At 50.9% G+C, this 23,454-nt stretch overlaps 2 protein-coding genes across 2 annotated transcripts in view; one reads left to right on the top strand and one right to left on the bottom strand.

The window, feature by feature from the left end:
* The first annotated feature begins 3,124 nt into the window (after positions 1 to 3,124).
* On the top strand, positions 3,125 to 11,553 carry PRKAG3 (protein kinase AMP-activated non-catalytic subunit gamma 3). The gene is made up of 13 exons (XM_026454746.1): positions 3,125 to 3,170; positions 3,516 to 3,555; positions 3,984 to 4,139; positions 4,508 to 4,911; positions 6,287 to 6,368; positions 6,826 to 6,884; positions 7,010 to 7,055; positions 7,261 to 7,315; positions 7,517 to 7,643; positions 7,797 to 7,962; positions 10,628 to 10,665; positions 10,838 to 10,984; positions 11,330 to 11,553. The coding sequence occupies exons 1-13, from the start codon at positions 3,138 to 3,140 to the stop codon at positions 11,444 to 11,446; spliced, it is 1,470 nt and encodes a 489-aa protein (XP_026310531.1). The 5' UTR covers positions 3,125 to 3,137; the 3' UTR covers positions 11,447 to 11,553.
* An 8,214-nt stretch (positions 11,554 to 19,767) lies between these two features.
* Positions 19,768 to 23,454, bottom strand: part of LOC111548691 (sterol 26-hydroxylase, mitochondrial) — a 33,087-nt gene continuing 29,400 nt past the window's right edge. The window contains exons 3-9 of the mRNA XM_023221278.2: positions 22,645 to 22,844; positions 22,317 to 22,514; positions 21,970 to 22,142; positions 20,880 to 21,046; positions 20,609 to 20,687; positions 20,310 to 20,522; positions 19,768 to 20,156 (exon numbers count right to left, since the gene is read on the bottom strand). Of these exons, the coding sequence (XP_023077046.2) occupies positions 20,037 to 20,156; positions 20,310 to 20,522; positions 20,609 to 20,687; positions 20,880 to 21,046; positions 21,970 to 22,142; positions 22,317 to 22,514; positions 22,645 to 22,844 (1,150 nt within the window). The 3' untranslated portion in view covers positions 19,768 to 20,036. The remainder of the gene's footprint in view (positions 20,157 to 20,309; positions 20,523 to 20,608; positions 20,688 to 20,879; positions 21,047 to 21,969; positions 22,143 to 22,316; positions 22,515 to 22,644; positions 22,845 to 23,454) is intronic.

The following is a 23,454-nucleotide window of genomic DNA, read 5'->3' as shown; positions in this document are numbered from 1 at the left end:
GATTTGCCCTGCCAGAGGATGGGTGGGGGCAGGCTTGTGGTCAGAGCGGGGTGGGAGATCTGAGAGGCAAAGGGCAGGTGCAGGGTCAGGGGAGGGGCAGGGCAGAGCTCTTCTTGAAAACTGGGAAGTCACTATGCTTTTAGTGTTGAGCAGCGCTGGTGTCTACCCCAAGCTGGAGTCCTCCTCCACCGCAACCTTGACAATAGCAGGAGATGGCTACTGAAGGGTCAGAGCCCTCCCGTGCCTGCCTGCCTGCCTTCAAAGTCTCATAGTTGGAGGTCTAGAGGGAGCAAGTCTGTGTGTTCCGTAAAGCTTAGTGGTTATAAATGTGATGCCTGAGTCTGCGTTTGATTCTTGGCTCCATCCCACTAGCTTTGAGATTTTGATCAAGTTACTTAATCTATTTATGCCTTGGTTTTGTCATCTGTAAAACTGTAATAGTAAAAGTATTTCCCTCATAGGGTTGCAAGGGATTACATGGGACACAGCATGTAATGTGTTTTGCACAGTGTGTAGTAGACACTAAGCACTGCATGGACATGCAGGGTCATTATCTACATATGTGATTCCTAATCCTACCTCAATCCTGCAACATAGATGTATTAGTTAGAGAGAGGCTTGGTTGCTATAACAAAGGTTCAATTTGTCAGCTGTTTAAACAAGACAGAAATTTATTTATCTCTAAAGTAACAATCCAGAGGTAGGCAGACCAGGACAGGGGTGGGGGATGTTCTATCATTTTCAAACTGCATTTTCCATCATTGGGTTCAGTTTACTGCTCCGGCTCCCACCATCGTATTGTAATTCTAGTCAGTAGGAAAGGGTTCTCTTTCCTCCTAAGGGCACCCTTATATCATGTAATATATATGCATATAACATTGCTGCTCAAATCTCATTGGTCAGACTTAGTCACATGGCCATACTATCTGCAAAAGAAGCTGGGAAATATAATCTTGTATTCAGTTAAAATTGTGGTGATTTACTAATAGCAGAAGAAGGGGAGAAGAGATACTGCTCTGCTAGAGCTCACCCATCTGGCCATCCCACACAAAAAACACAGTTACTGCCCTTCAAAAGGAGGCAAGTCAGAGTTCCATCTGGGTACGGCACCCAGCTTAGAGTCCGGGGTGGGCAGTTCCTTCTTCCACATAGATGGACACCCCATGGTCTGGTGACCTAAAAACTAACAGGCAGGTGATTTGCACCCCCTACTCCCCACAGACAACAGTGGAGGAAGAAGAGGGTAAGCTCAATGAAAACATCTACTCATGCTGGGCACACTGCTATGCGCCTGTAGTCCCAGCTACTGAGGTAGGAGGATCACTGAGCCCAGGAGTTTGAGACTAGCCTGGACAACATAGTGAGACACTGTCTCCAGGAAAAAAAAAAAAAAAAAACCACTTGCAACTGAAAGAATGGCAAACACCCAGCAGCTGCTGGATCTTAATTATCAAATCTGGTTGGGCAGGAATGGCGAAGCCCCTTCCTGGCAGTGGATTAAGTTCTTGGTCAGCACATTTGACCACTCCTGGTTCCGCTCTCTGGGAAGGTCTCCCCTCTCCACTCTCCTATGTAGTCTCTGGCTTTGCCTGCTGGGAAGCTGTTCCTTATCCAATACCCTCTGTCCTGCACTGGCAAACTTGTGCTTTTTGGAGTCCTGAGTCCTTCCAGCCTTCAAAGCCCTCTTCCTGCTGGTGCGGATTTGGAGGGCTGGGAATAAGGTAAGGGAAGTGGTGTCAAACCGGACTTTGCTGATCAGGTTTATGGTTTCTTTGCCAATACAACACCCTCACAATCTTAGAAGCCTTCTGATTGGCTCCATGTTTGAGTAACCACAGCCAATGGCTTCAGGTAGACCTTATTTTTATGCTTGAATACTCTGGACTTGGTGTTCTTCCTACTCTCCTTTCTCTCAAACTGGTGGTGGCTATCTTGAGTCCATTTGAAAAAACATGCTCAGTGTGAAGGAAATTCTGTCACGCTGATCTCTGTCCACTGAGCCAGTTCCTACTGTCTGGTGAGCAGATGTCCTTGGGAAAGGCTGGGGACCACAGGAACAGCCCTGGCCAAGGCTGTCCTCCCGACTCCATTCTCCTTCACCCTCCCCCTTGGCAGAGTAGGAACACTGAGGGTTGATGGAAAACACATGTAATAAATTCAGCCAGAAATCCACCAGTCTGTTGAGTGTCCACTCCAGGGCCAGGGCTGGGATGGAAGAGGCTGGAAGAAGGATAGAAAGGGAGGGGCAGAGAGAGGAAAGCCGGAGCAGCTGGGTCAGCATTCCCGATCCGGACATTGACTCAGGCTCCGGGAATGCCAAGGAAGGGGGTGGCAGCCGCCGGAGCCAGGCTGGGATCCTGTTGGCACCAGGGATGTAGGCACAGCACTCACAGAGGGATGGGGGCTGGGACACCTGCACACCCAGACATATCTCCCAACCACAGGTGGAAACAGGTGTCTCTTCCCCTGCGGGGAGCTCTGAGTGCTCCCCACGCCTTCGAGGTGATTCTCACAGCTCTTCACCTGCCTGAAACACCTACTCCACCTCCTCCACCTGAGAGAGGGACAGGCTCCAGGGACTCAAATCTGAACGTCTGGACATACATTGGCTGCTCTCCTGGAACTACCCACAAACCCCTTGCCTCATCTCTAGACTCTGAGCTGGCTGCAACTTGCCCTTTCTAATTCCAGCACCACCCTCTACTGAAATTAGAACAAGGAAGACAGTTACACTGACCTGCCTCCATGTTCCCTGCTTTGGTGCCTGATAATGATGAGGGAGGCCCTTGGAATAGGAGCTCAGAACTCTGAGAGCCCAACTCTGCCCAGCGCCCATGCTGCCACATGCTCCAAGCCACCTTCCCCCGTACAGCGTTCCTCTAGCTTGTCCTCAATGACCCAGAAGGCAGCTGAGGACCAAGCACCCAGATTATCAGGTGCGCCCCTTCCCTTCCAGCAGCCCCCAGCCTTCGGGGCTGGAGCAGCTGAGCAAGTAGGGGCCCCTCCCTCTCGTTGCCTGACACCCAATCAGAGAGAAACTGATCCTGGCAGGGCAGGGTGCCCGGGGCCGGGCCCAGAATAGTGCGGCCCAGCCACAGTGTCGCACACTTGCTCTCCGTTGGTCCGGGGCTGGCCACATGGAGCCAGAGCTGGAGCACGCACTGCACAGGGTATGGGGGTCCCAGGGGAGCTGGAGCCGGGGCAGCTGAGGCCAGAAGATTGAGAGCACGTGCTGTGAATGTGTGTCTGTGCGTGTGTGTCTTTTGGTGTGTGTTTGGTCTGGATTTTCTCGTGATTATGGGCATGTGCGTGTCTGGGCATATGTATTGTGAGTGTGTGTGGTTCTGTGTGCTTGGGAGCATTTGGATGTGTGTCTTTCTGTGTGTGTTTGTGTATGGCCGTGTGACTGAGCATGTGTATTGGTGTGCATGGGTATGTGGGCGTGTGTGCAGGGAGAAGGGGTCTGGGAATATAAGGCACTTTCCCCACTCCTTCAGAAAGTCTTCTCCCCACAGACCCCTTCCTGGAGCAGCCTTGGGGGTTCTGAGCATCAAGGTAAGGAGACTGCCCCCTCCCTGGGGCCTAGCCTCTTCCCCTACTTCCTTGTCCCCCACTTTTCTGGGACCAGATTCCCTCCCAGCCTGGCTTTTATCTTCCTCCTTTTGGTCCTTCTTCCTTATTGTTCTTCCTCCTTTCCCCAGGTGTGTTTCCCTCACCTCCTCCTTCCTCGTTTCAGAAGTGACTTTCCCACTTGCTGTGTGATTTGCGGCAAATTGCTTAACCTCTCTGAATTTCTGGTCCCCGCTAGCAAAACAGGGATGATAATAATGCCTGCCTTATAAGGCTGCTGTAAGTTTTAAATGAGAAATATGTTGGAAAAAAGCCCATTGGAAGCTTGCAAATCCTAAAGATTATGAATAACATTTGAATTGATTTTTCTGTATTACTCCCTATTAATCAAACAGGCTCCATTCCCCTTCCAGAGATGAGCTTCCTAGAGCAAGAAGATAGCAGCTCATGGCCATCACCAGCTGTGACCAGCAGCTCAGAAAGAATCCGCAGGAAACGGAGGGCCAAGTCCTCGAGATGGACAAGGCAGGAGGCGGTGAAGGAAGGGGAGCCACCGGGTCAGGGGCAAGGTGAGGCCAAGGCCAGTTCTGGGGAGATGGGAGCCAGAGCAGTGGGAAGTCCCAGAGGAGCCTGGATCTGGGCTCTGCCTCGGCTCCTTCCATAAAACACAGAGTTGGACTCAACCCTCATCTTGTGGCCTCAGTCTCCCTACGTGGTAGAGAACAACTGCACTGCAGTGCCGGGGGCCAACATGGCCAACTCAGAAAGATGGGACAGAGCCACTATCTGAGGTGACTCTCAGGTCAGCCTCTCACCTGCAAAATAGGGCCACAGCATCCAGGCTTCCAAAGGCTGCTGTGAGATGAACGGCGACAGCAGATGAGAACGTGCTTTGGAAGATGGAATTACTGTCCTCTTCCCCTCCTCCCCCAAACAGGTCTCCGGTCCAGGCCAGCTGCTGAGTCCACCGGGCTGGAGGCCACATTCCCCAAGGCCACACCCTTGGCTCAAGCTGATCCTGCCAGGGTAGGCACTCCACCAACAGGGTGGGAATGCCTCCCCTCTGACTGTATAGCCTCAGCTACAGGCTCCAGCACAGATGAAGTGGAGCTGGCCACGGAGTTCCCAGCCACAGAGGCCTGGCAGTGTGAGCTAGAAGGCCTGGTTGAAGAGAGGCCTGCCCCATGCCCATCCCCGCAAGCCCTGTTTCCCAAGCTGGGCTGGGATGACGAACTGCAGAAACCTGGCGCCCAGGTCTACATGCGCTTCATGCAGGAGCACACCTGCTATGATGCCATGGCAACTAGCTCCAAGCTGGTCATCTTCGACACCACGCTGGAGGTGAGGCCATGGCTCTGCCCAACCTGCATTTGCTCTCCATCCACACGGTGCTGCAGCTACCACTCCCACCCTGCAGGATGCCCTGCCAAGCCAGGTGCCCCTGCAAGCCCCCTGAAAGGACTCCTTCTTAGCACTATGGAGGCCACTTCGGGGAGGGAGAGCTTCTACTCTCTGTGAGCACACGTAATTGTCATCGCAGCTCTGCCACTTAGTATCTGTAGGACTTTGAGTTACTTTACCTTTCTTGTCTCTAAAATGGGAATCAAAATGCCTGCTGCACCCTGCATAGTTCAGAGGATTCTTGGACCACCCAGTATAAAGCATGAACAAAGTATGCGTAAGACATTGCAGAGGCCAGGCACGGTGGCTCACGTCTGTAATCCCATCAATTTGGGATGTCAAGGCAGGCAAATCACAAGGTTAGGAGTTCGAGACCAGTCTGGCCAACATGGTGAAACCCCATCTCTACTAAAAAAAAAAATACAAAAAAATTAGCCGGGCGTGGTTGCAGGTGCCCATAATCCCAGCTACTCAGGAGGCTGAGGCAGGAGAATCGCTTGAACCTGGGAGGTGGAGGTTGCAAGTGAGCCGAGATTGTGCCACCACACTCCAGCCTGGGTGACAGTGCGAGACTCCATTTAAAAAAAAAAGACATTGCAGAGTCACTTAGAACAAAGAATAGGGGACTCTTTTGGCAACAGAAAAAATAGTGAGCTCTGGCACCTTCTCTTCCATTAGGCTAAGCTATAAACATCTATAATCTTATTCGTATCATTGTTGTGCCGTGCAGCCTTTCCCAAAACATGGTGTATGTATTGTCCATAGCATATGTTTTGATTCTAGTGGTTCGTGAACAAATATGCCTATTTCAGTAGCTTTGTGTTTGTTTTAGGGTGTGTTAAAAAATATAACCAGCATGTGCAGATAGTACTGTTTAGGATAGGCACAAAATGAGTCAATATAAAATTTATCTACAAAACAGTATGTAGATATGCAAATGTTATGGAAATAACTATGCCTCCGGTACTTAGGCTATCAAAAACTAGACTGTGTCTGTACACACATGCCCTCCAAATGGAAACATGAAGTTAGAATTTTTCACTCCCTGGTGTGCCAGGTGAGGGGCTCAGTGTCTCAGGCCACAGCCTTATCTATGTGCCACATGTCTGCAGCAACGATCATGTCTAGCGTGTACTGTGACATGAGAAAGACAGGCCAGCTGGTGTAGAGGAGGGTCCAGGAGAAGGCCCCATGGAAGAACCCTGGGTGAGACAGGGAGGGGACAGCAGGCAGATGGGAGGTGCCCACCGAGGGGCAGAGAGGAGGGTGAGGGTCTCTCAGGACCCACCCTTGACTCTTCTCCCTGGCCCCTCAGATCAAGAAGGCCTTCTTTGCTCTGGTGGCCAACGGTGTGCGGGCAGCCCCTCTATGGGACAGCAACAAGCAGAGCTTTGTGGGTGAGGAGAGGCTGGGGAGGTGAAGGGAGATGGAGAAGGGGAGGCGGGGACCTCGTACGGTTGTTCTGGGGCCAATCTCTGATATACCACAAGCTTGGCTTCAGGCCAAGCCCAGCCAGGGGCCAGGGTGGGGGAAAGTCCATCCCGAGTCTGCGTGGCCAGCTGGGAGACCCTGGGGCTCAATTTCTCCATCTGTGAAGCCGCTGTGACCAGCTGACACCTTCCAGCTCTGCTACTGCATGGCCCCATGCTGTAGGTGCTAGGGAGCAAATGCGGGGAGGCAGGAGAGAAAGAGCCCCACTTCTCAGGCCTGTGGGGCTGTCCCACTGTCCTCTTCCCACAGTCCCCACTGTGTCTCAGTGCAAGGAAACTGGCAGGGTGGGGAGGGGATCTGATCCTCAACCTGCTTCCCAACCAAAGGCCCCGAGCTGACCTCCCCCCCGCCCCTCCCCTGCAGGGATGCTGACCATCACTGACTTCATCCTGGTGCTGCATCGCTACTACAGGTCCCCCCTGGTGAGGAGTGGGCTGGGAATCTTATGAGCACCCAGAGGGGCGGGGGCGGAGGGAAGTCCTCCTGGAGCCTGGTGCCCTAGAAGCCCATGTCTGTCTGACTTCTGGAGTCCTGTTGATATCTTTAGGTCCAGATCTATGAGATTGAACAACATACGATTGAGACCTGGAGGGGTGAGTGGGGAGAGGAACCCGGAAAGGGGCTGTTGGTGTGAGGGTGAGCCAGGGCTAAGGTGGAGGGTGGGCAGGGGGGATGTCCTGGAGCGAACAGGGGAGGGACAATAGGATTCCCGGGTGCCTGAAGGAAGGGAAGCTGCCTGGGACCGCAAGGCGAGGCAGGTGACCGGCTCCCCTGGCCTGACTCTGGCTCTTTCTACAGAGATCTACCTGCAAGGCTGCTTCAAGCCTCTGGTCTCCATCTCTCCTAATGACAGGTGGGTGTCCCCGCTCATTCATTTGTGCCTCCTCCTCCCACAGTCCCCTTCCCCAGTCCCACTCAGCTCTGAACTCACCTCTTCATCCTAGGCGACACACGGACAAGGGAGCCTTGGTGCTCTGCCCTCCTTTTTAGGGGGCTGGGATGGAGGGTGTCTCTCCCCAGGCTGCCTCGAGGCTCACTGCTCCCATCTCTGCAGCCTGTTTGAAGCTGTCTACACCCTCATCAAGAACCGGATCCATCGCCTGCCTGTTCTGGACCCAGTGTCAGGCAACGTACTCCACATCCTCACGCACAAACGCCTGCTCAAGTTCCTGCACATCTTTGTGAGCCTGGGCCCAGGTGGGAGGACGGGGGAGACTTGGGCAGGTGATCAGAGGCCCTGAGGAGTCTTCAGGCCTAAGAATCGGGGGGAGGAGCTGGGAGCCCTCTTGAAGCTGCTGGATCCCTGATCTCCACCGGGTCCCCTTCCTAACCAGGGTTCCCTGCTGCCCCGGCCCTCCTTCCTCTACCGCACTATCCAAGATTTGGGCATCGGCACATTCCGAGACTTGGCTGTGGTGCTGGAGACAGCACCCATCCTGACTGCACTGGACATCTTTGTGGATCGGCGTGTGTCTGCATTGCCTGTGGTCAACGAATGTGGTACCCACCACAGGATAAGAGGCTTGGGCTGGGCTGGGGCCTGGGAGAACCTGGTGGGGGAGAATATGGGAAGGACAGGGGTTCCCATGCCATCCCTGTGGGGGGTACAGGATGGACTGCGGATTAGAAGTCTCCATCTGCTCTGAGACTTGGGCTGGTTGCTTAGCCTCTCTGTGCCTCAGTTTCCTCCTTTGTGAAATGGGATTCTTCACAACACTCATCTTTCTGACTTCATAGGAGGATTTAAAAGGTTATATGTACGAAAATGAGCATAGTGAGAGGAAGCAGCAGATTTTAGTTTTAGTTCATCTTAAAATGGAGCCAGGCACGTGGTGCACGGCTGTAATGCCAGCACTTTGAAAGAGGCCAGAGCGGCCGGGCGCGGTGGCTCAAGCCTGTAATCCCAGCACTTTGGGAGGCCGAGACGGGCGGATCACGAGGTCAGGAGATCAAGACCATCCTGGCTAACACGGTGAAACCCCGTCTCTACTAAAAAAAATACAAAAAAACTAGCTGGGCGAGGTGGCGGGCGCCTGTAGTCCCAGCTACTCGGGAGGCTGAGGCAGGAGAATGGCCTGAACCCGGGAGGCGGAGCTTGCAGTGAGCTGAGATCGGGCCACTGCACTCCAGCCTGGGCGACAGAGCGAGACTCCCTCTCAAAAAAAAAAAAAAAAAAAAAAGAGGCCAGAGCGAGAAGGTCGCTTGAGGCCAGAAGTTTGAGTTTACATACAGTTACACTTCAGGCTGGTCAACAGAACAAGACCCTGTCTCTAAAATAATAATAACGAAATAATAAAATTTAAAAAGTAAAATGTGCCATGGGACCTCGGGCCCCTAGCCAGACCTCAGTTTCCTACACTGAAAAAGGGCTAGAGGAACAAAAAGATTATTTCTTTGGTTGAATGATGGCTATGAAATCTTTCAAAGCTAAAATCACCATAACTAAGATAGATATCAAGAAGTCTTTTCAATTTATTTTTGATTATAAAAAACTTCAAACGTACGAAAATGGTACAAAGAAATTGCATAATGAACCACCTATATCCATTGCCTAGATTAACTACTGTTACTGTATTGCCATGAACAGTTCATCTCTTCTCTGAAGTAATTCAAACTAAATTACAGACATCATGTCATCTCACCCCTAAACATTTTAGTCTGCACCTCTTAAAACAAGTGTATTTTTGGCCAGGGGCGGTGGCTCACTCCTATAATCCCAGCACTTTGGGAGGCCAAGGTGGGTGGATCACGAGGTCAAGAGATCAAGACTCTCCTGGCCAATATGGTGAAACCCTGTCTCTACTAAAACTACAAAAAAAATTAGCTGGGCGTGGTGGTGCACACCTCTAGACCCAGCTACTTGTGAGGCTGAGACAGGAGAATCGCTTGAACCTGGGAAGCAGAGGTTGCAGTGAGCCAAGATCACGCCACTGCACTCTAGCCTGTTGACAGAGCGAGACTACAAAAAAAAAAAAAAAAGTGCATTTTATACCACCAAACAAAACCATGAATAATTCATATTATTGTCTGGTATCCAATCCTTATTCTCACTTCTCCATTTCCTCAAGAATTTTGGGCTTTTTTGTTGTTGTTTTGAGACAGAGTCTCGCTTTGTCACTCAGGCTGAAGCGCAGTGGCACCATCTCGGCTCACTGCAACCTCTGCCTCCTGGGATCAAGCGATTCTTGTGCCTCAGCCTCCTGAGTAGCTGCGATTACAGGCAACCCCCACCACGCCCAGCTAATTTTTTGGGGGGGGTATTTTTAGTAGAGATGAGGTTTCACCATATAGGCCAGGCCGGTCTCCAACTCCTGACCTCAAGTGATCCACCTGTCTTGGCCTCCCAAAGTGCTGGGATTACAGGCATGAGCCACCACGACTGGCCAAGAATTTTTTTTTTTTTTTTGAGGCAGAGTCTTGCTCTGTCGCCTGGGCTAGAGTACAATGGTGCGATCTTGGCTCACTACATCCTCCACCTCCCGGATTCAAGCAATTCTCCTGCCTCAGCTTCCCGAATAGCTGGGTTTACACGTGCATGCCACCACACCTGGCTAATTTTTTGTATCTTTAGTAGAGATGGGGTTTCACTATGTTGGCCAGGCTGGTCTTGAACTCCTGACCTTGTGATCCGCCCACCTCGGCCTCCCAAGGGAATGTATTTTTTATGGTTGATGTGTTCAAAACAGGACCCAACTGAAGTCCATGGTTTACATTAATGTCTTTTGTTCCTTAAATCTCTTTAAATCTAGAACAACCCCATTCCCCCTAAATTGTTATGACATGGGTGAGTTGAAAAGCCTGGGTCAGTTGTCCTATAGGATACCCCACATCCAGATTTGTCTGTTTGCTTTCTAGAGCTGGCCTTTACTTTGTTCTCTAGTCCTGTGTTTCCTGTAAACTGAAATTATATCTAAAGACTTGAAGAGATTTGGGCAATAAATTCGAGGCTAGACTATTTCATAGGCGATGCCGTGTTACTCACACTCCATTTCCTCAGGAGTTTGGACGTCAGGTTGTCTCGCTCTGGGATACTAAGTTTGATCCTTGGGTTCTGATAGTGGCACCCTGATGCAAATAGCCCTAAGCCCTCTACACAGCACCCCGGTTCTGATCGGAGCCTCTTCCCTGTCTTTCTCTCCCTGCCCCCACCCACCACTCTCTGCAGGTCAGGTCGTGGGACTCTATTCCCGCTTTGATGTGATCGTAAGTGTCCCTGGAAAGGTAGGATGCTATAGGGAGACTAAGGGTGTGGGAATGGGTGGGGGGGGCGTCTGTCAACCAGGGGAACCTTGACAAGTATGCAGGGGTTGACATCTGTGGGGTAGGAGCCCAGGCAAGGGGGTGACTAGGAGCCATGCTTCTCTCTCTGCCCCAGCACCTGGCTGCCCAGCAAACCTACAACCAGCTGGACATGAGTGTGGGAGAAGCTCTGAGGCAGAGGACACTATGTCTGGAGGGAGTCCTTTCCTGCCAGCCCCATGAGAGCCTGGGGGAAGTGATCGACAGGATTGCTCAGGAGCAGGTACCCTGTGCCCTCCATTCATGCCTGCAACACATATAGCCCAGTCCTTCTCATGCACGGCTCCAGCCATCCCTGAACATCAGGGCACCTGACCTATCCTTCCATTTCATGACCAACTCCTGGTGCCCGCACTGGCCTGCACTTTGTCCTGTCCATGGGCCCCTTATGCCAGGGGTCACTGCCAGCTCATCGCCCAAGGCCAGTCAGAGCCATCCCTAACTGGCTCCTAGGAGACACTCTCTCCCCAGGTGATGGTGGGTTGTTTCTCCTGATTCTTGGCACCAACCTCAGTAGCTGCTGTAGCCCCATGGCTCTGCCCCCTCACTGAACACTGCGGACCCACAGGTACACCGGCTGGTGCTAGTGGACGAGACTCAGCATCTCTTGGGCGTGGTCTCCCTCTCCGACATCCTTCAGGCACTGGTGCTCAGCCCTGCTGGCATCGATGCCCTCGGGGCCTGAGAAGATCCGAGTCCTCAATCCCAATCCTCTTCCACACCTGGAAGACAATGAAGGGAGCCAGAGAACTCAGCCTTCATCTTCCCCCACCCCCGTTTGCTGGTTCAGCTTTGATTCAGGTAGGCTCTGCCCTGGGCCATGACACCAGCCTCTTAGTCTTCCTGATTTCCTGGATCTCAGATTGGGACACCCTGAGGATGGGAGTGGCCAAGCTCAAAGCTGAGCAGCCCTGTGAAAACTACAAGTGTAAGGACTTGCACGTCCCCACTTTGTCCCATTTTCAGCTGAGGTCATGGAGACTCTCCTAGGAGGGAGGGTCAGAGCCCCGGCTAAAGGCTAAGGCAGCGATGTGACTTCAGACACTCTGGGAAGATTTCCTTGTTCCCTTACAATTCAATTCCCACCTGCTGGAAATTCCATTAGAAGGAAGCAAGCTACATAAACCTTTGTTGGATGGAATTTCCATCCCCAGTAAGAACTAAAGCTTAAAGGAAGGAGCTTCTACCTATATGCTCATCTCAGGAAATGTGACATGACCTCAGACTCTTTCCTGGTCACACGTTTGCTAGGGGCTTGCAGAGGATGGGCACAGATTCTGTCTACTCGCCATGGCTGGAAAGAGTCCCCTGTTGGAAAGGCAGCTGCCCCTCCTATGTGGTCACCATCTTCCCTTTTCTTTTCCTCACAGGCTTCTTCAGCCCTCCCAGATTGCCCTTGCCCTGCCTGTGTTCCCAGAAGCCCTCGGACATGCCCAGTGCACCATGGGATGATGAAATTAAGGAGAACAGCTGAGTCAAGTCTGGAGGTCCCTGAACCAGAGGCACTAGGATTACCCCAGGGCCATCTGTGCTCCATGCCCACTCATCCCCTTGCCACCTAACTGGGTCGGACGGCCCCAGTGGGTTTAGTCAGGGCTTCTGGATTCCTCGATTTCTGGGCTACCTATGGCTTCAGCCTTCAGCTCCTGGGAGTCCCAGCTGTTGTTCCCAGCAGCGTCGCCACTGGCCTCCTACTCTCCAGGCTTTGTCATTTCAGGGCTGCTGAAATGCTGCTTTTCAGGGGCCACCATGGAGCAGCTGTTATTTATAGAACTGCCTGTTGGAGGTGGGGGTCCTCCCTCCATTCTTGTCCAGAAAACTCCTTAGCTCTCACAGTGAGCAGTGTTCTGTATCCCCAGAGATGGATGACCTTGTATATGGACCCCTATGAATGAGCAATTGAAAAAAACACAACAAAAGGAACAATCCACGAACTTAGATTTTATAGGTTTCACTCAAAGTGCTGCAGTCTTTGACCGGAACTTGTGGCAAGAGCCTTGTGCTTTCTGAATTCAAAGACAAAAAGGAAATTTGACAAAAATCGCCAAGTGGCATTTCTTTTGCATGTAGTGCTATTTTACTGAAATTTCTTTCTTCTCTTTTCTTTACAAAATTGTAAAGAAAATATTAATTCATTGCTTATATAGTAGGTACAACTCAGCCTACAAACTCTAATCTGCAAGAAGCATAACTTTATTTTTCTAACACAGAATGTAATTTCTATTAGGAACCCTGTTTCACCAGGTTTTAGAAATTAATCTCAGTCAATTCAGAGTCTCCCCCTGACTTTTCCTGGGGTTAAGCTCGGTGGGGTGGGAGGGTGGCTTTAAGTTATGTAAGACTCTGTTCCTCAGCCATCATCATCTGTCCATTTCAGTACCTGCTTGGACATCCCCGTCCCCACCTGGTCATCAGTTGGTCGTGCATGGTCTGCCAGGGGCTCCTTCACGTCCACAAAGCCTCTTTGGGGGCCTGTGGCTTGGAGCATGTGGAACATTCTAGCTCCTGGCCCTGCACACCCTCTGGCTTCAGGAAGCTCAGTAATTCTGTTCCAGGCCAACTGCTAAGATACAGAGCCCAGTCACCTGTTCCGCTCTGTGGCTTGCTGTTTTCCCAGGTTCTTCCCAGGAAGCGTGTGGGTTCTTCTACCCAGTGCTTGCCTACCCTTATCACCTCCAAACCTATATGGTGTATTTGTCATGCTTTCCCCCTCTTTAGCCGCAACCTCCTTGTCAGGGTCCTTTTCTCAAGGATTCCAGAAATGTCAACAGTCACCTTGCTCCCCAAGCCCTGCCAACCTATGGAATCTTGACTGGTCGGGGAGAGAAGGGGCTTTTATTCTGTAACCCATCATATATTCTTCCAAGTGCACTGTAAGTGTCCCGAGTTCTTGCCATCCACCTTCAGAATCAAGCTTTTCAAATTCCGAAGCTAAGGCTCGCTTCTGCTATGTCACCTTCCCTGTGGCAACGGGCGGGCTGTCCAGAGGAGGGGGAGGTTACTGTCCCTAAAACGTGACTCCTTCCCCTTACCTCACAGAGCGAGAAGGCAGAGGCTTTGTACTGGATTGGTTGGACCATAAATGAAGATGTTCTGTCACTATACATTTTGCCAAAACCTGAGCGTCAGTGCTGGCTCTGCTGTGGTCCCACCCGGGAAGGTCCAGGGTCTTGGGCTCAAGGGAGAGGATTGGAGTTCGGTGATGGTTGGGTCTGGGCCCAGAGGATCTCTCCAGTGACAGTGCTCCTGGGGAGCCTGGGGCTCTGGGATCTTGTAACAGGTCGGTCCTTCGAGGCTGTGCCTCTGGGTGGCTCTGCTCTGTGCATGAGAAGGATCTTCAGCGGTGCTAGGACAAGCAACTGAGAAAGGCACTCTTTGCCCCTCCTGCTCCCCTTGCCATCATGGGAGCAGATCTCTCTACCTGTCTGGAGTCACCATCCTAAAGACCCGGCAGTCCTTCCCTTTTGGACCTTCTGTAAGGGCACATGCCACACTCCCTGCCTCAGACCCCTCCTCTGGTCACAGTCCAGCCCTTGCAGCCATCATGGCTGCTAGAAAACAGTTACGGAGTTGCCACCGGGACTGTGGCTGCTTCTTCCACTCCAGCTCAGAATCAAAAAGGCGCCCTGTGTGCAGCCCGCCATGCCGCCCACTCTGTTCCCGCATGTGAACTTGGGGCGGGGCTGGTTTTCCAGGCATTGCTGCCTCCATGCCCCCAGCCCCTCCTCAGACCTCTGCGGGCTTCTCTGGGTTTCTGTAGCTTCCTTCGCTTTGCCATCTCTCTTCTCACAACCCCTTCAGTAGCTCTCTGCCCTGGATGTGCATCTGGATCAGCAAAGAAGACTTACAAAATGCAGATTCCAGGGCTCCATTCCTAGGAGTACTAATTTCCTCATTTGGGGGTGGGAATTGAGCAACTGTATTTTCTATAAATGCTAGAGACTTATGATTAATAGCACATGATGAACATGAGACTGGGCTGAGAAATGAGGATGCCCCATGCTCATAGCTAGTCAATCATTTGTCATATGATGGGGTCTAGCTATTATTTAATTATGCCTGCAGTCTCCAAGAAGCAATGACTAAGGGTAGTGGCGCAACATAGATGTATGACTCATTACCATTCTCACCATCCTTCTCCCAGACATCCTTAAATGCAGAAGTATTCATTACAATATCCTGCATGTTCCTTTCATGACAATTGTCAAAGTTTTTGTCTGATATGCATATTAAAACTGGAGTCACAAATAATGACCTGGAAACAAACTCCTATTACCAAGCCAAAATGCACTAAGAGCTAAAACTTCCACAGAACCTGGGCTGTAGATAGCCAGACAACACTGGGTACCCCACCTATTTTTGTTTGCAAGAGTGCTGCGTTGGCCAGGCGCGGTAGCTCACGACGACTGTAATCCCGGCACTTTGGGAGGCCGAGGCAGGTGGATCACCTGAGGTCAGGAGATCAAGGCTTAGCCTGGCCAACATGGTGAAATCCCGTCTCCACTAAAAATACAAAAAATTAGCCAGGCATTGTAGTGGGCGCCTACAATCCCAACTACTCGGGAGGCTGAGGCAGGCGCATCACTTGAACCTGGGAGTTGGAGGTTGCAGTGAGCCAAGATTGTGCCATTGCACTCCAGCCTGGGCAATAAGAGTGAAACTCCATCTAAAAAAAAAAAAAGAAAAGAGTGCCGCCTTGTTTAAGAAGACTAGTCGTTTTCTTAAAGTCTTACCCGAAAATATGGACCTGAATTTGGCCAACAATTTCAAATTAGCTGGGGTATGAGTAACACGATGTGTATGGTCTTTTCAGCCAAATGTCGATCTGCTGTGCGGAACCAACAATTCTTAATCTGCTGTTGTTCTTTCTCTATACAGGCAGCTTGGGGTTGGCTCTCAGGGAGCCTCACTGTGACATCTCTTCATGGTGACGCTTGGGGGCCCTGAGCTCCTGAGAGTCTCGGGGCCTGGAACTGTGCCCCATCACTGGCCACTGATGAATTCTGTGCCAACCCTCAAACCAGGGGAGATGTGTTTCTCCCTCCAGAGAAAAAACTGCTGGGAAAGGAACTGAGACTATGACCACATCCATCCTAGAGATACTACATATGTATCTGAATGAATCACTGTCAAAGAAAGTGATTTTTTCATTTATATTAAGTAAGTCTTGTCCAGGCATTGTGATGGAATATAAACAGAGGTCATTTCACGTACACTTGAAGTACACATGCACACATGAAATTTATGAGAGAATCTCATGTACACTTAGGGTCAGTGCATTTTTCTGTAGATATATTATAGGGCAATAAATATATTTTAAATATTAAAAAAACAAGTATAAAGATAAATTACTTTGGCCATATGCTATATTTTGTTTTTCTCTGTTTGGGGATGGGAGACTTTGATTCTATTCGTCCCAGTGCCATGTGGGCGGGCTTTCTAGTGGCAGCTCCAGTAGGCAAGGTTTCACATTTGTGTTCATAACTCTTCAGCTCTTACATCTTGTGTTCTGTCACTGATGACAAAAACTTTGCTAGGAGCCTCTGAAGCTGTGCCTACACACCTCATCAAAGGGTAAGGAAACAGCCTCACAAAACTTCGTGACTTTGCCCATCAGCTTAGTTCCTTTCTCCTCTGCATTTCCAGTTTCCAATTTGAGGTTGGATTTTAGGCCCTGTAGATACATGACAGGGCAGTGCTGCCTCAGAATTTCCTGTGGTGCCTCTAGGACATTGGTGACCCCCAAGAATCTTCTGCAAGTATCGATTGCATTGACATCTATTTTTACAATAATCTTATCAAACTGATCTTCACAGATTTCTTTCACTTGAGATATAATTAATATGCCATACAATTCACCCTTCCAAAATATACAATTCAAGCTAGGTGTGGTGACTCACGCCGGCAATCCCAGCACTTTTGGAGGCCAAGGCGGGTGGATCACACTTGAGGTCAGGAGTTCGAGATCAGCGTGGCCAACATGGTGAAACCCTGTCTCTACTAAAATACCAAAATTATCCAGCAGTAGTGGCTTGTACCTGTAATCCCAGCTACTCGGGAGGCTGACATGGGAGACTTTACTTGAACCCGGGAGGTGGAGGTTGCAGTGAGCCAAGATTGCACCACTGCACTCCACCCTCGGCGACCCATTGAGACTCCGCCTCAAACAAACAAACAAACAAACAAAAACCAAAATATACAATTCAGTGATATTTAGTATATTCAAAAAGTTAAGCAAAGTTAGTGATGACCACTATCTAATTCCAAAACATCTTCATCACCCCCAAAACAAACCCATTAACAGTCACTCCCCATTCTCTCGTCCCTCCACCCTTGGCAACCAGTAATCTACTTGCTGTCTCTATAGATTTGCCTATTCTGGACATTTTATATGCATGAAATCACACAATATGTGGCCTTTTTGTGAGCTTCTTTCCATCTGCATAAGGTTTTCAAGGTTCATCCATAGTGTAGCGTGAATCAGCACTTCATTCCTTTCTTATGGGTGAATAATATTTCATTGTGTGGATATCCAAGGTCTTCCTGGACTTCCACGTGAGATCAGTTCATTAACTGAGCTGCAAGACTGTGAACACTGACATCATCTTGCACAACTGCTACAAAACCCCAATCCAAGTCTCATCACAGACTTCCCCTCCCCCAAGCACCACCCATGTTGTTTTGGCAGCTCGGCCCTGCTGGTTTGAAGGAGCAGCACACTAGGGAAGGCAGAATTCCACTCTGGTTGACTTTGTGACACAGATCCTGGCAGCCTCAGGGCCCAGCCCCAGACTCTGCATTTGCAAGGAGCTCTCACAGGTGGATCACTACACAGGAGGGGTTGAGAGCCTTATCTGTATAATCAGTAATTCCTCCCAATTCCCTCTAGGTTCTTCTTTTTTTTTTTCTGTATTTTCTTTTTGAGAGAAGTCTTGCTCTGTCACCCAGGTCGGAGTGCAGTTGCACAGTTTCGGCTCACTGCAACCTCTGCCTCCTGGGTTCAAGCGGTTCTCCTGCCTCAGCCTCCCTAGTAGCCGAGATTACAAGGGCATGCCACCACACCCAGCTAATTTTTGTATTTTTTTTTTTTTTTTTTTTTTTTAGTAGATACAGGGTTTCACCATGTTGGCCAGGCTGGTCTTGAACTCCTGACCTCAAGTGGTCCACCCACCTTGGTCTCCCGAAGTGCTGGGATTACAAGCTGGGTTCCCCTTCTCAATCTAGAAAATTCTGTGTCCTCCTCTCCCCTTCCCTTCTCTTCCCTTCCCCCTATTCCGGTCTCTTTTTCAGGAAACATTTACTAAGCACCTCTTAGGTACTAGACACAGTTAGACACTGGGATCCAACATTAAAGAAGCCTGATTTGTGCCCTTCAGGCGATTCACAGTTGGGGAGACAGCTGGATCTCTAACAAAGTGAGCATGTTGACAGCTCAGCTCTGTAAGCAGGGGAGGGGAAGGCAGGAGACAGGATTGCTCGGAGAGGTTAGGGAGGGCCCTGCAGAGGCAGTGACATTTGAGCTGAATCCTCAGAAAAAGCAAGCTCTCTGTGATGACATGACAGTTGGGGAAGAGGGTGTTCCAAGAGTGAGGACAGGAGATACAAAGTACTGAGGCTGGAAAGAGCATAATGCGCTCAGAGACATGCAAGGAATTCAGGCTCAGCTGTGAAAGGGTGACCACGGTCAGGGTGCAGGGTGCCAGGGCACAGTGGGTCTTATGAACCACAGTAACAACTTTGAACTTGACCTGAGGGCTGAGGGCAGTTCTGAAGTATTTTAATCAGGGCAGTGACATAATTTTTTAAATGAGTTCAAACCCTATAATTCCCACAGGCCAAGAAAGTGAACTTTAGGTTGGCACGGTGGCTCATGCCTGTAATCCCAGCACTTCGGGAGGCCAAGGCAGGCAGATCCCTTGAGCTCGGGAGTTCGAGACCAGCCTGGTCAACATGGCAAAACCCCATCTCTACAAAATATATATATATATATATATATCAGTCAGGCAAAGTGATGTGCGCCTGTAGTTCCAGCTACTCAGGAGGCTAAAGTAGGAGAATCGCTTGAGCCTGGGTTGAGGATGCAGTGAGCCAAGATGGTGCCACTGCACTCCAGTCTGGGTGACAGAATGAAACCCTGTCTCAAAAAATCAAATTAATTTTTTAAAAAGAAAGTGAACTTCATTTTTTTCCTATGACTCCACCAAAATTTACTGCTGGGACTCTGAATTTTCAGGCTAGTGCTGTGATGCATTGGCTCTCAATGGCAACCCACTTTCCTTCAAGTGGGCTTCCTGTACTAAGGAGGCTGGAAAGTTAAAAGCTATAATCCCTAGGCCCCCTTGCAGCTAGTGCTCCAGGCAGGACTTAGGTTCCTCCTCTCAGCTGTACGTGAAAGATGTGGAAGGTGGAAGAGAGGTAGAGGCCCCTGCCCTTTCTGCTATCAGGAGCAGTCGCGAGGCATTCATAAAGGTCCAAGTCCAGTTACTGCTGACTTCATGGGTATTGAGAGGCAGGATAGGGGTCATCCTGCGTGACCTGTTTTGTTTTGCCAGCACAGACCTACTTGAACTTAGTTGACATGGAGTAGCTCTAGAGCCAATAGTTGTAGCAATAGCTTCTAGACTCTCATCCTCCTGATTGTGGCCAACATGGTGCTCCCCAAGCTGCTCAGTGCCTGCTAGAGGTCAACTCTAGCCTGGTCTCGAGCACCTCCAATAATTTTTGTAGCACCCCATTGCCTATATCTCTGCTCTTTCTGTTCAAAGAGGGTGGTTTCTATTCTCTACAACTGCTACTTGACTGACACAGTGCTCGGGAGTCACTGTAGTTCCTGCTTGGTGTGGCCTCAGCCAGTGCCAGGTGAAACCAAGGCCTCTTTGTGAGGTCTGGGAAAGCAAAAGGTGTTCTCAGTTTCCAAGGACCAGGGTGGCTGTGCCTCTCACCATGACTCAGTGGAGGAGGAGAATTCCCTCAGATGCTGGGTAGTCAAAAAAAATGACAAAGGTCTCCGATAAGAAATAAAAGTCCCTTTATTTTATATTCTACCCAAGGACAGCAATGCGATAAAGCGGTGGCCTTTTATCTGAGAGGGAGTTGCTCAAAAATGACAGAAGTGGCAAAAGCTCAGGGTCTGTGGGAAGTGCAGGGAGTTCCTTCCACCTCTCAAGTCTGGTGGCCTCCTTCTCTCCCTCCTCATCTGAGACACGCCGCAGCCAGGAACCACTATGCCAGGGCTGGAGCCTCTAGGACAAGCCCCAGCAAGGTGGGGACTCAGCTCAGCACTGTCTCTGCAGGAACTGCAGGCCCACTTTCTTATTAGGAACCAGGACAATGCGGGCCACACTCTTCAACTCGCCCGTCTCCGGGGCCAGGACCACCTTGTACTTCTGGATCAGCTGGGGGGCAAAGAGCACATGCGGTTGGGTGGACTGTGTGTTTGCCATCCACTCCCTGCTCTGCACACTCCTACCCTGTGCCTCCCTTCCTCTCCTCCCAGGACTCCTCTACCCCTCCCTGCCCACACACCCTTCTAGTCTCTCCCAGCTCACCCTTGCCAGGAGTAGCTGCATCTCCAGCTCTGCAATCCTGCGGCCCAGGCAGGCCCGGACCCCATAGCCAAAGGGCACAGAGCCAAATGGGTGCTGGATCCTGGGGATAGCAGGCTGGCTGTTCCTCAGCCAGCGGTGGGGCTGGAAGCTCTCAGGTTCAGAGAAGGTGGTGGGGTCCCGGGACACCACGTAGTGGCAGAACACAAACTGGGTCTATGAAGGAAGATTGGTCAGCATGAATGCATCTCTTCGGGGGCATGGGGCACTCCTGGGCAATCAGGCTGTCTAGTCCCACTCACATTCTTGGGGAAGAGGAAGCCATCAACTTCAATTTCCTTTTCTATGATCCGGGAATTTGTGGGGACCACAGGGTAGAGGCTGCAGGGAAAAGAATATCTAGGGTCTGCTCTGGATTCATGGGGGTAAAAAGTGCCCCACTCCTTCTCCCCTGCCTCTCCCATCTCATCCTTGTCACTAGCCCCAGCCCACCTGTCTTCACTTCCGATTTCCTCCTCTGATTCCCTCCCCACACATAGATCCTGTGCCCCCCAGAACAGCATCCTGTCCTACCGCAGAGTCTCCTTAAGCACAGCTTTGAGCAGCGGCATGTGGGCAAAGTCCTTGTGCTGGGGCACCTGCCCGGCTGGCACCACACCCACCACTTCCTCGTGCAAGGCCTCCTGGATCTCAGGGTCCTTTGAGAGGTGGTACAGGGCCCATGTCAGCGTGTTGGATGTCTAGGAGATAGAGTGGGAGATGAGGTGAGGGCGATTTCTAGGAAAGGGACCAGTAATGGGAGGGTGTATGAGTGGGTGTGTGCAAAATATGGGAGAAATGAATTTGCCACAAGCCTAGCAGGAAAAAACATGAAGGTTCATGGCAGCCTCCATGCTAAACATGAATTCACAGTGGGATGAGGGCCAATATAATGGAGAATCGCACCTTCACTGGAGGAGGGGATGGCAACACAGAGAAACCCAACAGGACAAAAGCACTGGAAATATGAACTATAAAGAAAGAAGGTACTGGCCGGACGTGGTGGTTTATGCCTGTAATCCCAGCCCTTTGAGAGGCCGAGGCGGGCAGATCACTTAAGGTCAGGAGTTCGAGACCAGCCTGACCAGGTGAAATCCTGTCTCTACTAAAATTAAAAAAAAAAAAAAAAAAATGAACTGGGCATGATGGTGCACGCCTGTAATCCCAGCTACTTGGAGGCTGAGGCGGGAGAATTGCTTGAGCCCAGGAGGCAGAGGTTGCAGTCAACTGAGATCAAGCCACTGCACTCAAGCCTGGGCAACAGAGTGAGACTCTGTCCCAAAAAAAAAAGAAAAAGAAAGAAAGTGTTTGTGAATGAGCTCTTCCAATTCTCCATTCAAATTGCAGCAAGACAGTTGGATAGATGTGAGATGAACTTCCCAGCTGTCAGAGTGAGGAGACTCCAGGAGGTGATGGAATCCATCTTAAGAAAGGACTATCCCCCGTCCACCCACCTCAGCTAAGCTGAACGAGCCCTCTGTTTTCCTTCTAGTGCTGTATCCATGGTACAGAAAAAGAAGCAGGTCCTTGGAGGGATGAAGGTCGGGATCAGGTGAAGGATAATGGGGAAATGGTTTAGGGTGGGAGCCAGGGGCCCCTGGTCTCATCCTCCCCCTTCACACACCGTGTCCACTCCAGCCATGAGCAGCTCAGGCAGGCTGCCCATGGCCTCCCGAGGACTGAGCTGTCCACTGGCCAGCAAGAAGTGCAGGTAGCCAGACACCTGGACACCATCTGGCCCCTCTGCCTGCAGTTGGGCCTCCATATCCTCGAGTTTCTCATCAATCAGCTTCTTCCCTGTGAGAGCAACAGAGAAGAGGAAAGGACAAAGCCAAAAGTCATGATCTCCAAGGACCAAGAGCCACTCCAACAACTGGTAGCATGAGGGAAAAGGCCTGGGAGAGACCGCTGACGCACAGACCTGGAGTCACCCCCATCTCTCTTCCCTGGGCCCCATCTGGGAGTCCTCACCAAAGGAAAAGATGGCATTCCAACCATCCAGGTATCGCTTCCAGAAAGGCAGCACGGGGCGAGTCCACTTGGGGAGGAAGGTGGCATAGAGTGAGTTCTGGAACATTAACCCGATGGATCTGACAAAGGTCACAGTGTCCTCAGGGATGGATCGCTGCAGGCAGCCAATGCGTTTCTCAAACAGGATGTAGCAAATAGCTGCGTAGTGCACAGAGGCCGTCACAGGAGGCAGAACCAGGACATATGGAATCCAGCAGCCCTTAAGGAACGGGAGCACAACCTCCCCTTGACCCATTCCCTTCCCCAGCGCCTCTCCCAGCAAGGGTACCTTCCAAGGCAAAGTAGTAGAAGAGTTGAGCCATGTCCGACACCTGGTTCCCCGAAGCACTCTCTGCCCGCAGCTGGTCCAGTCGAATCATAAAATCATCAATCACCTCGTTGAAAGCATCCGTATAGAGCGCTGCCTCCGCTGGCTTCAGCAACCGCTGGTTCAGAGCCTGGCGCAGCTGGTACCAGTGGTGTCCTTCCCTGCAGGGACGCAGAGGAACAGCACAAACATAAGCCTCTATAGGGGTTCAATTAAGGAAGATCTTCTCACCCTAAAGTCCACCCCCCGCCACCCAGAGTCAAAGGAAATCCCATACTCCTCGAATTTAGAATTATGGAATCACCAAAATCTCAAGTGTCAGAATCTTAGAATCCCCAAACCAGAATCTTGCTACGGCAGAGTGGAGTGGGTATGGTGGGCGTCTAGAACCAGAATGTCCAGGGTCAAATCACAGGTCTGACCATTCCTGGCACAGGGACCCTAGGTAGATAACTCCTGTGTGCCTCATTTCCCTTTCTATAAAATGGGGATAGTAAGAGTGCCTAAGCTGGGTGCGGTGGCTCATGCCTGTAATCCCAGCACTTTGGGAGGCTGAGGCGGGTAGATCACCTGAGGTCGGGAGCTCGAGACCAGCCTGACCAACATGGAGAAACCCCATCTTTACTAAAAGTACAAAATTAGCCGGGCGTGGTGGCAGGCGTCTGTAATCCCAGCTACTAGGGAGGCCGAGGCAGGAGAATCGCTTGAACCTGGGAGGCAGTGGTTGCGGTGAGCCGAGATCGCGCCATTGCACTCCAGCCTGGGCAACAA

Source organism: Piliocolobus tephrosceles, chromosome 11 (genome assembly GCF_002776525.5).
Source record: "Piliocolobus tephrosceles isolate RC106 chromosome 11, ASM277652v3, whole genome shotgun sequence".
NCBI classification, from domain to species: domain Eukaryota; kingdom Metazoa; phylum Chordata; class Mammalia; order Primates; family Cercopithecidae; genus Piliocolobus; species Piliocolobus tephrosceles.
The sequence above is the reverse complement of the archived record's forward strand: the minus strand, read 5'-3'. Positions and strand labels throughout refer to the sequence as shown.

Coding starts and splice junctions, on each gene's coding strand:
- PRKAG3 (XM_026454746.1), top strand. CDS start 3,138: ATGGAGCCAGAGCTGGAGCACGCACTGCACAGG. Junction 4,140..4,507: donor GCCACCGGGTCAGGGGCAAG/GTGAGGCCAAGG, acceptor TCCCCCAAACAG/GTCTCCGGTCCAGGCCAGCT. Junction 10,666..10,837: donor ATTCCCGCTTTGATGTGATC/GTAAGTGTCCCT, acceptor TCTCTGCCCCAG/CACCTGGCTGCCCAGCAAAC.